This window comes from Aedes albopictus, chromosome 3 (assembly GCF_035046485.1).
Source record: "Aedes albopictus strain Foshan chromosome 3, AalbF5, whole genome shotgun sequence".
Lineage (NCBI taxonomy): Eukaryota > Metazoa > Arthropoda > Insecta > Diptera > Culicidae > Aedes > Aedes albopictus.
In genome coordinates, this window is record NC_085138.1 from 134,937,193 (window position 1) to 134,950,758 (window position 13,566).

Sequence of the window (13,566 nt, forward strand, 5' to 3'; positions counted from 1 at the left end):
ATAGAGCGGTCGGCTTGGCCGGCATGCTCTCTCCTATGTGGCTTATCGAATGCCTATTCACGGTGGATCCCTTCCAATCCGTTTGAAGAGGATTTTCCGGGCGTTATGCAACTGAATGTTAGAATGTAGATTATCTCCTCAGGGATCAATTCCGATACCTGACTGACTATGTACGGGGTTTGCAAGAGTATTAAAGTTTTCCGGAAAATTTCCACCGACGAAAACTTTTGCCCCAGAAAATTTAATCAAATCCCCAAATTGAAACAAATATATTCATCCCGACCGAAATACTTACATAGTTTTGCAGCAGATCCGGATGGTTGCGCTGGATGCCATCGTCCAGGATCGACACGACGACGCCTTTCCCCGTGTAGCCCTTTTGCCACGCCGGACCGATGTTCATGTCCAAACCATCCTTGGCGCCACCGTTCTGGGAGGGAGAGAGAAAAAAACACAACGAGAAAAAGCTGTAGTTAGTAACGGAAATCACTCGGCTGCTGGTAGGCTGGAATGAAAGCAAAATAAACAAAAAAATAAAAATGGCAAGATAGCCATCGCGTTGCGTTGTTGTACGCAAATTAAAACAGTCCATTAGCAATGCGATGCGGAATGCGATTAGAATTTGTTAGTGCGTGCTGCATTGGAATTGCCGTTTCGGTACTCGTGTTTTTTTCTGCTGGCGATGTTTTTCCTAGTTACGAGTACTGGGTTAGTTAGTACAGCGGTTATCAATCACTGGAGGGGCAGTCTGTACAATGTACGAAGTAATTTGTAAATTAAAAATAACTATTTGGGCATGGCAATCTTGAATGAAATTACTTACCATAATTTATTGAAAGGTTCAAGGATTATAACTGCGGCTATTATTGAGATTGAAAGATGGTCTGTTTGGAAAATGAATACACATTATACGTACTGAAGTTGTAACAGCCTAAAAAATCCGTCATCGATACCTTGCACCATTCATTTTAAATCATTTCATTTATTTAGTTCTACATCAAATTGATGATAACACAGAATCAACCATTTGCAGCCGATTTGCAGCTGCAGCTCTCCAACGTCGGTCACGCCCAACGCTCCACGCCTTCTCGTACCAACCGGATGGTTAGCAAAGACCAACTTTGCAGAATTGTTATCCGGTATTCTTGCAACATGCCCTGCCCTCCGTATCCTTCCAGCTTTAGCCACTGTCAGGATGTCGGGTTCATCGTAGAGTGTAGCGAGCTTGTGGTTCATTATTCGCCGTCACACATTATTTTCCTGCATGCCACCAAAGATCGTCCTCGAAAACTCCAAAAGCTTGCAGATTCTCCTCAAGCATCGTCCATGTCTCGTGTCGGTAGAGGACCACCGGTCTTATTAGCGTCTTGTACATGGTACATTTGGTGCGGGAGTGAATCTTTTTTTACCGCAGTTTCTTCTGGATGCGCCTTCGTATTTCACGGCTCACATTATTGCCAGCCGTTTCCAAGGAACCGAGGCATATGCATTCTTCTACCACCTCGAAAGTATCCCCGTCTATCGTAACATTGCTGCCAAGGCTTGTCTTGTCTCGCTCAGTCCCACCTACCAGCATATACTTTGTTTTAGCCGCATTTACCAGTAGTCCGACCTTTGCTGCTTCACGTTTCAGGCGGGTGTACAGTTCTGCCACCGTTCCAAATGTTCTAGCGATAATATCCAAGTCATCCGCAAAACAGACAAGACAAATTGACTGAATTTCGTGAAGATCGTACCCCGGCTGTTGCGCCCGACTCGTCGCATAACACCTTCCAGGGCGATGTTGAATGGTAGGAGGTAGGAGAGTCCATCACCTTGTCGTAGTCCCCGTCGAAATTCCAATGAACTGTATAGTTCACCCGAAATCCTTACGCTGGTTTGCACACCGTTCATCGTTGCTCTTATCAGTCTGGTAAGCTTCCCGGGAAAGCTGTTTTTAGTTCATGAACCAGAGTCATGATATCGTGGAGACAAGAATAGATAACTACTGATGAGCTCGTTCCATATTATTCATAAACTAGCAGACCCAACGTGGCTAGCCTCGTTGCAAAAACGTATTTGGTGTCCTTTGGGGACAGCTAGACCGCTCATGGTCCATCTCACCATTGAGGGTTTCGTGTATGATCGTGGGTTGTTGGTTGTTGGGTGTTCGGAGGCCGTAGTTTTTTTTTTGGCTTATATTTGTATTTTGGTTCTATTGATGAACGTATTTCTTTAAGTTCCGGTTCGTTGGTATCCTTGAGGACTATGGTCAATGGTTAACAGAGTTCTCGAGCGGTGAACTCTGATCTTTTCTTGTTGAACTTGGGGCAGTAGAAATGGAGGTGCTGTTGGTCTTCTTTTTCACCGCAATACTGGCAAGGTCGACGTGTGACCAGTGTTGATAAAAACTCAAATTCTCAAATCTTATGCTTATCTCGCGCGTGAGAAAATGATCCAGAATCGCGCGTAAGTTTACTCACGCAGGAGCGGTTCATGAGTGAGCTTTGAGTGTGATTTTACCAACACTGCGTGTGACCAGATCTTTTCTCTTGGAGATTCCATGAGTGTCATCTTCCAAGTTCCTTTCCCTTTCGACGTTTATATGTACGATTATTTCCAGCTTTCCCAAACTTCGGCTCGTCCCGGCAAGGGTCGGGGCAGATAGAGACCCTGCTGTCAGCAACCTTCTGGTGCAGCTGATAGGGCCTGAAGGGTAGTGATACCCTTGCCTTCAGCAGGTCAGATCGGGTTGCACGTGGGCATCAGTTCTTGATGTCTGCAAAGCAGTAGGGCGCGGGCGGGGTTGATCCTGCCCGCCGTCCGAGGACAAAGGGATTGGTGAGGACCACTCGGGAAACTGCCTAAGCGCCAGCATGCTACCGTGATGGACTCTCCAGAGCGAATCATCGATGTTCGTTGCTGCTAGGATACGCAGCTAACCTTGAGGGTGCGATGTGCACTAGCCCCTCTCTAAAGCAATACTTTCTTGGTGGTTCCGGAGAGACGTAGGGTTTGGCGACCATAGGAATGTGTTTAGTGGGTACGAGGAGAGAGTAGTCCTGGCTTAGAGTAGAAGACGGCCTCAGCTCCACACTACCCTAACCTTCCTATTAGGGTGTCTGTTGAGCAGATTATCCCACTATGGTTTAGATGAATAAAAAAAAAAACTTCAGTTCGAGTAAGCAGAATTGCATCAGATAGTGTCATGTTGTTGAAAACGGTTTGCGCATGGCTTTTTCGTCAGATATCTCGTTCTTCCGGATTCCTTGGTGGCTACAGCTTGATCTTATGGTTTCTGTCTTGCTTGAGCTTTTTGGCGATTTCCCACGGCAAGAAATTTTCCTTCAGCTTGATCTTGTTGCGAATGATCTGACAGGCTTTCTTGAAGTCGGTGAAGATTGCGGTTTTGCGTCTATTTCTGGATCCTTAGGGCTCCACCTCCTGGCTGTTGATTCCGCAAGGAATTCTTTTCGTAGTTTGTCCACGAGCCGCTCAAACTCCGTGCTGCCGTAGGGATTAGTTTGGCAGTGGTGACATTGGTTTCTCGGCTCCCTGTGCTCTGTCCTTATTGGTGTTATTGCTGTTGGAGTGGTTTGGTGCTCTTCACTTTCGTTTGTTGTGGGCCTGTTTCGGCTTCTCGTCCTCAGTTCCCTGGCTGCTGTGGTTTTGTGTTGTCCTCTAGTTACATCGTCCACGCTTTCGCCCATGACCTCTTCCTCTGGCCTCTATCTCTAATCCCTCGAAACGGTTCAATACCTTCGGATAGCTGGATTTAGCTTCTAGGTATGTTACTCCTTTCTACAACTTCTCCAGGATGTTCCATCTCCTAGCTCTTTCCGGGCAGTCCTTTGATAGGGCGTCATGATGTCTGCAGTAGTCCACGCATCTTTCATGTTGACCGCATTCGTCTTCCGGGTGCCTGCATCCACATTTCCTGCATCTCCGTCTGAACCTGCATTTCTTGGTTGAATGTTCGAAACTCCAGCATTTTCGGCATTGCCGGACAGGTAAGATGTAGAGCTTTGCCCTTAAGCTGCAGCCGTAGATCTTAAACCGATCGGGAATGTTTGGTTGATTTACGGTGAGCTTAACGTTCCCTGTGTCCTGCAGTTTGTTGCTCCTGCCACTTTTCTTGATCCTTTCCATCTGTAGCGCGTCGAAAACCAGTTGTCCATGATTTCCTCCTCGGTGAAGGAATATGGAACCCCTCTGATGAAACAGATTGTTTGGTTCTTCCTTCCCGTTACGCAGACCTTCAGACTTTGGTCTTTCATCTTCAAATTTCTGACCCGGTTCAATTTTATACCGAAACAATCCAATCTTTTCGATGTCCATGAAGTTCGTAATTTCGGCTTCTTTGAGCAGTCGTCCTACGTGGATTGGATGGGATGGAAACGGGTTGTTGAGGTCGTCCACCAGCTCCACGCTCTTTTTCGCTGCATCCTTGTGCTTCCGACTAGCTGAGTGCCCTCTTTGCCTGCGTCCTCGTTCTGATTGTCTTCCTGCTTTCGATTATTCTCTGGATTCTTTTGTCTTTCGTCATTTTATTCTTTTGACACTTTTCCAATTTTCTTCTTTTGATGTAATTTTCTCCACTTAACTTTTTTAGCCTCTCACTTATCTTTCTTCTTTTATTTCCGGTTTTCTCCCTTGATCTTTAAGTGCCGGACCATCTTAATTTTAAATGTTCTCTCTATTGGTAATACTGTTCACTTTTCCGATTGAGGTTACGTCTAATGGGTATCAAAAGGCCGGCTCCAGAGGCACGTTACCCTCCATTTGGGAAATTTGTGCCATCGCCATACATATAAGCCTTTTTCATCATTTGACTGAGGTAGAATAGGACAAGGGGTGGGAATTAGGAAAAGGAAAGGTGATGAAATAGGAAAGAGTGCCCTACAAAAGGGAATTAACGCATAAGCGCAACGAGAGCTCATAGTCACATAGACCACAACGGGTTTATTCAGTGACCTGAAAAGGACACTGTAAAACGCATAAGCGTAAAGAGAGCCTCATTACTAGGTTGTCCCAAAAATTGCACATGGTCAAAAAGCCTGGGGGCTCACCCTGCAAATGATAGCTAAGGGTGTTAGAAACAAACTTTTGTATGACGGCAACTTTCAGAAATGACGTTTAGAGGTCGCCCCGGCGAAATTTTTGAAAAATGGTAATTTTTCTTAATAAATTTCATACAAATATTTTTTACCGTATAAAAATTGGCAATACCCACTATTTTTATATTTTTTACAGCTTGATATGGATTCAAACTACTTGGGAAAAATAACTAACGGCATGTTTTGCAGTTAACTTTTTGATACTGAATTTTTGAATTTAATAAAAATTTCGTGCCACCATAATTCCTAAACACAATCAAGACAAAAACTTTTTTTTTTATGTCTTTATTTATGAGATTTTCAGCCCGAGGCTGGTTCATCTCAGAGACAAAAACTTGTTGAGCATACGTGATTTTTTACTTTGTCTGTGTTTTTGAGAAGATCTTTTGTGATTAAAAAAAAAATACCTAAAACTCCAAATTTCGCCAAATACTAAATCGTGAATAACTCTAAAACGGATAAAAAAAACGCAATGCTGTCTTCGGCAAAGTTTTCCCTCATAAAATTTCCTATCTTTTTATGAAAATTGTTTTAAATTAGCATTAGGTTCAGATACTTTTTATGATGGGTAAAATGCTCAGTATATCAAAAAATGGCAATTTTTATTAAAATTAAAAATTCAGTATCAAAAAGTTACCTGCAAAACATGCCGTTAGTTATTTTTCCCAAGTAGTTTGGAACCATATCAAGTTGTAAAAAATATAAAAATAGTGTTTATTGCCAATTTTTGTACGGTAAAAAATATTTGTATGAAATTTATTACGAAAAATGACCATTTTTCCAAAATCTCGCCGGGGCGACCTCTAAACGTCATTTCTGAAAGTTGCCATCATACAAAAGTTTGTTTCTAACACCCTCAGCTATCATTTGCAGGGTGAGCCCCCAAGCTTTTCGACCATGTGCTATTTTGGGACAACCTACTCATTACTCATTGGAGGTAGCTTGTGACGTCATGCGACTTTCAACATGACATTGAAAGGCACGTCTTTGAAAGCATCCTCAATATTTAAGACATCGCCCAAGCAAAAACTACGTTTGAGCGAATGCTTTCTTGAAAACGTATACAACTTTGTGTAAAAGAGTCACTGTGGACATCCCAAATGGGAGGCATGTGAGTTCACATGAATAGGCATGTTTGCCAGACGAACATCACAGTGTGATAATCGACAATGCTTTTCAAGCATTTCAGAAAGAACGAACACACTTAATTTGGAATACCGTGTTCGGTACAATTTTGACGAAAATAGAACAGCTGAATACAGCTATACTGCTGTACAGCTATACTGCATTGTTGATGAATCTGAAACTCATTCCTTCTTAATGCAACGCATGCACCCTTTCGGGATAAAACTGTATATAGAGTAATTTCACGCCATGAAAATACCCAATACAAGAGTTCAAAACATGTTTGAAATACTCAAATCCCCGTGGAGAAAAATAGGACAAAACCCCATTTTCTCCTGGAGATTTGAAATGAGCAGAGCTTTTAAGTGCCCTCTAAAGCGATGCTGTAGCTACAATCCTCGGGGCAGAAGCCAGGAATTCGTATCTATACAAAAGACTTATTTATATTTTGAACTTGGACAGATCAGAGTTCCAATCAGGAATACCTCTTGCGGTCCGCACAGACCGCAGAGGACAAGTTTTTTTTAAACCAATAGTTATGGTATACCACAAGGTGTTGAAGTAACAAAACCACAACGAATCTCTCTTGGAGTAGCAATGGAAGCGGGTCATCGATAAAATGTGGTCGCAACCAATCAGTACAGGTTCCCCAGTTTGTTGAGCAGGGACGCCTGAATACGTAAAGTTTGCGAAGGAACACTAAAAAGTGAAAAGAAGGTCAAAAGGAGACTTCTCTTCTGACACATGCCAATCAGTCAACTCATGACAAATTCTGTTGAGTTAGGTGCAATTCTATGTTAAGTTATCCATGAACCGTAACCTAAGTATTCCATCAAACTGAAGCATCTCAAATTAATGTTTGAGCTAGTTCAAATGATATTATCATCGTAGCAATACTGCCAAACATCAGTAAAAAGATGCTGAAAACAAAAGCTTGCTTGATGGTATTCATGAGGAAAGGTTGAAACATACTATTATGTTATTCTAAAACATAGCATGCTCGAGGCACGATACTTCATTTATAATGAAAGAAGCAAAACTGGACAAAACCTATACAGAAGTTATCATAGGAAAATAAACTTTTTGAATTAGAGCCACTTGGGCTACACACGCTTTTTACGCTGAAAATTGATCTTTGGTTTCCTAGCCGTAGCCACTACCCAAACTAGACAGGATTACACTCTTTACAATCACAGCATAAAAAGGAAACATCAACGACAACTTAAATCGGTGTCAATCGAAAAACGCCAATGGCGAAAACGCATTAAGCGTAACCATATAGGTAGTAAGGTAAATTTATCTACAACATTTGAATAATCCCGCCCTTATGTAGCCTCAAATTTGAGGCTTAAGAAGGACAACTGATTATCTCAAAGAAACACAAGGTCCACTGCATCATTGCTTCGGTTAGCGCAGTAAGGGCGTAATACTGTGGAGGACGCCCTAATTCTCCACAGGCTCCGTTTGTGGTTAGGTTTTTATTAGACCCCCCTAACCATTCATTCCTTGGCACGGTGAGCATAAAGCCGTATAACACCATGAATTAGGTCACCTGTTTAGTGTACTCTTACCACTGGATCAGGCGATCCGTAGTGTTATTCTTAGCCAATTGAGACAACCGATACTGACACTAAACAGCTATCTAAGCTGATCGGGAAAAGGAGTTAACATTGATGGTCAACTTCCAAACGAGCCCACACAGCCCGATAAAATTATGTACACTACCGTTCGAAAGTTTGGGGTCACCCCCTCAAAAACATGTCCTTTTTTTAGGCCCATATCTCCGCCAATTTGCGTCCGATTTCAAAACCCCAGGTTTTATTCAAAAAATAATAAGTCAAAGAAACTTTGAACATGATTTAAAAGAAACTTTTTCAAAAAAGTTTGTATGTAAACTTAACCCAAAGTTGCCAATTTTTCTAAAAAAAATGAATATAAACTTACGGCAGTGTCGCTGGAAGTTGGGTCGACCAAATTTTAAGATGAGAGCGGTAATATGACCCATTTTCTATTAGCTTTCAACTGCTTTTTACAGAACTTAGCTAAAAAATCTAGAAAAAAAGTTATTAAGTAAATTAATCCTTGATGTCATCGACCAAAAGTTTGGGGTCACCCCTCAAAATGCTGTATCGGCCAAAAGTTTGGGGTCACTATCGTAAAACATGGAAAAGTGATTTGTTGATATCTTTGTCATCTTTCATTCAATTTTAATTCTTCTGATACTTACTGCATAGACATTGAACCACACATATTTGTTGAAATTTACATACTAAAACTTAACGTAAAATTGCCTCATTTTTTGAAGCGTGGTAAAATGTGCTAACTTTACATCACATTTTTATATACAAAAATCGTTTTTTTTTTTTTTTTTTTTTAATAATCTTTATTAGTATCTCAATCAATTTTTACATTCTTCAACTTAATTTAGGTGTTCTGTGTATTAATAACACACTATCATCCTAATTTGGTGAAATAAATTTAAGCTATTATCAATACTAATTAATAACATATTACATTTCATTTGCTGTAGCAGTTAAGATTTTTTGCAGGCTTTATTTTTCACCTGCGTGTCAGAAATACATTTTTTTTTTCAATTTATCCTAACCCTAACCCACCTTAAACTAATTATACAAAGAGCTAATCGTAGCAATAGAAGACTGCAACGATTTTTGACGAAAGTTGGCAATGATTTTAGTTGACATCTGTTCCAATGTTTCAATATTAGAAATTTGATGCAACTCATTAGTGCTATACCAGGGAGGCAACTTCAGAATCATTTTCAAAATTTTATTTTGAATCCTCTGAAGTTGCTTCTTTCTGGTATTGCAACAGCTCGACCATATTGGGACAGCGTACAACATGGCCGGTCTGAAAATTTGTTTATAAATCAAAAATTTGTTTTTGCGACAAAGTTTTGATTTTCTATTAATAAGTGGGTATAAACACTTAATGTATTTATTGCACTTAGTTTGAATGCTTTCTATGTGGTTTTTAAAAGTTAAGTTTTTATCTAGTAAGAGCCCTAGATACTTAACTTCTTCCGACCAATTTATTGGAGTTCCCCTCATAGTGACAACATGTCTACTTGAGGGTTTCAAATAAAGAGCTCTTGGCTTATGTGGGAATATGATAAGTTGAGTTTTGGAAGCATTTGGAGAAATCTTCCATTTTTGCAAATAAGAAGAAAAAATATCTAAACTTTTTTGCAATCTACTACAAATAACACGCAAACTTCGCCCCTTGGCTGAGATTCCTGTGTCATCTGCAAATAACGATTTTTGACATCCCTGTGGCAAATCAGGTAAGTCGGAGGTAAAAATATTGTATAAGATTGGTCCCAGTATGCTGCCTTGTGGAACACCAGCTCTTACAGGTAATCTATCTGACTTGGAATTTTGATAATTTACCTGAAGTGTTCGATCCGATAAATAGTTTTGAATAATTTTAATAATATATAGTGGAAAATTAAAATGTTTCAATTTTACGATCAAGCCTTCGTGCCAAACACTATCGAATGCTTTTTCTATGTCAAGAAGCGCTACACCAGTGGAGTAACCTTCAGATTTATTGGAACGAATGAAATTCGTTACCCGTAAAAGTTGATGAGTAGTCGAATGACCATGGCGGAATCCGAACTGCTCATTGGCAAAAATAGAATTTTCATCAATATGAATCATCATTCTATTTAAAATAAGTTTTTCAAAAAGTTTACTGATAGATGACAGTAAGCTAATTGGACGATAACTAGAAGCTTCGGCAGGATTTTTGTCAGGCTTCAAAATTGGAACAACTTTAGCATTTTTCCATTTTTCAGGAAAATATGCTAACTGAAAACATTTGTTAAATATATTAACCAAAAATGATAAGCAACTTTCTGGAAGTTTTTTGATGAGAATATAGAAAATTCCGTCATCACCCGGAGCTTTCATATTCTTAAACTTCTTTATAATAGATCTCACTTCGTCCAAATCGGTGCCCAATGAATTGTCGAAAATGTTCTCATGATTGAGAATGTTTTCGAATTCGCGGGCAACCTGATGTTCTATTGGACTAGTGAGACCTATACTGAAATTATGCGCACTTTCAAACTGTTTGGCAAGTTTTTGTGCTTTTTCAGAATTAGTTAATAATATTTTGTTATCCTCTTTCAGCGCAGGAATAGGCTTCTGAGGTTTTTTCAAAATTTTTGTCAATTTCCAAAACGGCTTAGAGCCGGGGTTTAATTGAGAAACTTTATTTGCAAAATTTTTGTTTCTCAATTCGGTGAAACGTTTTTTAATTTCCTTCTGAAGATCCTGCCAGATTACTTTCAAAGCAGGATCTCGAGTTCGTTGGAATTGTCTTCTTCTCACATTTTTAAGACGGATCAGAAGTTTCAGATCGTCGTCAATAATAACTGAGTCGAATTTGACTTCACACTTTGGTATTGATGCGCTTCTAGCTTCGACTATAGTACTAGTCAAAGTTTCAAGGGCATTGTCAATATCAAAATGTGTTTCCAATGAAACATTAACATCTAAATGGCTATCGATGTATGTTTTATATGTATCCCAGTCAGCTCTGTGATAATTGAAAGTAGAGCTGATGGGATTAAAAATCGCTTCATGGGAAATTTGAAATGTTACAGGAAGATGGTCAGAATCAAAGTCAGCATGAGTAATCAATTGGCTACAATGCTGACTTGAGTCAGTTAAGACCAAATCAATTGTTGAGGGATTTCTAGCAGAAGAAAAACAAGTGGGGCTATCGGGATATAGAATAGAAAAATATCCTGAAGAGCACTGATCAAATAAAATCCTGCCGTTTGAATTGGACTGAAGATTATTCCACGAACGGTGTTTCGCATTAAAATCACCAATTATGAAAAATTTGGACCTGTTGCGAATTAATTTTCGCAAATCAGATTTAAGAAAATCTATTTGCTGGCCAGTGCATTGAAAAGGCAAGTAGGCCGCAATGAAAGTATGTTTACCAAAGTTTGTTTCAACAGAAACACCCAAAGTTTCAAAAACTGGTTTCGAATGATGAAAAAATTTGGTGCTTGATGCGCCTGTCAACGATGATAGCAACTCCACCACATGCTCCATCTAGGCGATCATTTCTATAAATAAAATAGTTTGGGTTTCGTTTGATTGAAGACCCAGGTTTTAGATAAGTTTCAGTAATAACTGCAATATGCACATTATTAACTGTTAAAAAATGGAATAGCTCATCCTCTTTGCCATTTAGAGAACGAGCATTCCAATTTAAAATGTTCAAAAATTTATTTGGATCCATTACCAAAACGTAATCCAATTACTATTTTATTTGTAAATTTAACTCCAACTTGGACTGCTTCAGCCATAGTTTGAGTTTTGAACATTGCATCAATCATTTGTTGCAATTGTTCAGATAAAAAGTCAAAATCGGAAGCAGACATGCCTGAATCACGTGCATTTTCCGAATTTGATGTTTGGTGATAGGAATTATTTGAATTTTGCTTACCTGCAGCCACATGGGCATAGGTAGCTCGATTCGTTTGAACAAAATTAGAAATATTACTCACTCCACTGCTGGAGGGTAGATTATTCCTTAGAGCGAATTTGTTTGGTGGTTAACTACCTCCGGCGAATAGGTACGAGCGGTATGAAAATTATTCAACCGATCGTTGATGGAAGAATTTGTGTTGTTAGAAATTCTACCTGCAGAGTTTCGGGTACGACTAGCGTTCCCATTCATCTGCCGGGCACGTGATTCGACAACTTTTTTGCGGATAGGGCAATCCCAAAAGTTTGACTTATGGTTGCCACCGCAATTCGTACATTTAAACTTCCTGGTATCTTCCCTTACCGGACAGTTGTCCTTGGCGTGAGAAGAACCTCCACAAATCATGCATTTAGCATCCATGTGGCAATGTTTCGTTCCGTGCCCCCAACCTTGGCACTGACGGCACTGAGTTGGGTTCTGGAAATTTCCCCCAGGCTTACGAAAATGTTCCCATGTCACTTGGACAAGAAACATTTTCTTCGCCTTTTCCAAATATTTCAAGTTATTTAGATCACTTTTGTTGAAGTGAACTAAATAAAATTCTTGAGAGATACCCTGCCGAGGATTCTCAGAGCGGGTTCTCTTTTTCATTTTTATTACTTGGACTGGAGTGAATCCAAGTAATAAGTTGAGTTCAGTTTTGATCTCATCAGGTGATTTGTCGTCACTAGAGAGACCTTTTAATACGACTTTGAACAAGCGTGCAGACCTATCGTCGTATGTGAAAAATTTATGCTTCTTCTCAGTAAGGTACTTGAGAAGAAGATCCCGATCTTTCAGGGTTTCCGGCAATACGCGGCAGTCTCCTTTCCTGGCAATTTGGAAGGAAACCTTGATTCCCCTTATGGAGTTCAAGATCTCCTGCCTAAAACCAGCAAATTCACAGACGCTGACCACGATTGGCGGCACCCGTTGTTTTTTAGCAGAAATTTAAGTACCTGGGCTAGAGGCATCCTCAATTTGCTGTTCCGAAAAATTGTTTAGCGTTTCATAAGGATTACTCATTTCAACGAAATTTTCATCCGAAACAATTGTTTTAGTAGCAGGAACCGGAGAAGCTGAAAGTTCTCCTTTCCTTCTCACTTTGCCGCGTTTAGCGACAGTTTTGAAACCGACTTTTTTGGAAGGAAGCGGTGAATTCAAGGATTCACCCTTCCTTTTGTTCGATGATGCAACCATGATTTAATTTGAAGCGACCTTCCAGGAGGTTTTTTCCCTAATCGGTGTCCAAGTAGGATTACCACCGTTTCACGGAATTTGACTTCCGTAAACGGGTCCAACGAAAAATCGAAGGCACGGGTCCAGGCAAGGATCGAAAAGGAATCAGTAGGTATAAATTTAGCGCTGAAAAGTGCTATTGTGGGTAGTACTGAGAAGTACTGTTGAATTGCTTTAGGTAGTAAAACTTCCTGCAGCAGAGAGAGCTTACGTCCGCACAGCACAAGAGTACGATGCGAACTGATATACAAAAATCGTTAAATACGTTAAGTTGAAGACATCAAACGTAAATTTAGTTAATTATCTTTGAAATGAGCCAAAAATAATTAAAATTGAACTATAGATGACGAAGATATCACCAAATCACTTTTCCATGTTTTACGAAAGGGACCCCAAGCTTTTGGCCGATGACATCAAGGATTAATTTACTTAATAACTTTTTTTCTAGATTTTTTAGCTAAGTTCTGTAAAAAGCAGTTGAAAGCTAATAGAAAATGGGTCATATTACCGCTCTCATCTTAAAATTTGGTCGACCCAACTTCCAGCGATACTGCCGTAAGTTTATATTCATTTTTTAGAAAATTTGGCAACTTTGGGTTAA

At 39.9% G+C, this 13,566-nt stretch overlaps 1 protein-coding gene across 2 annotated transcripts in view; it reads right to left on the reverse strand.

Moving 5' to 3' along the window:
- The window catches only part of LOC109408491 (furin-like protease 2), a 1,190,934-nt gene that overhangs the window by 223,119 nt on the left and 954,249 nt on the right, over nt 1-13,566 (reverse strand). For both annotated transcript variants that reach the window (XM_062857325.1, XM_062857326.1), the window contains exon 5: nt 296-430. In XM_062857325.1, the coding sequence (XP_062713309.1) occupies nt 296-430 (135 nt within the window). The remainder of the gene's footprint in view (nt 1-295; nt 431-13,566) is intronic.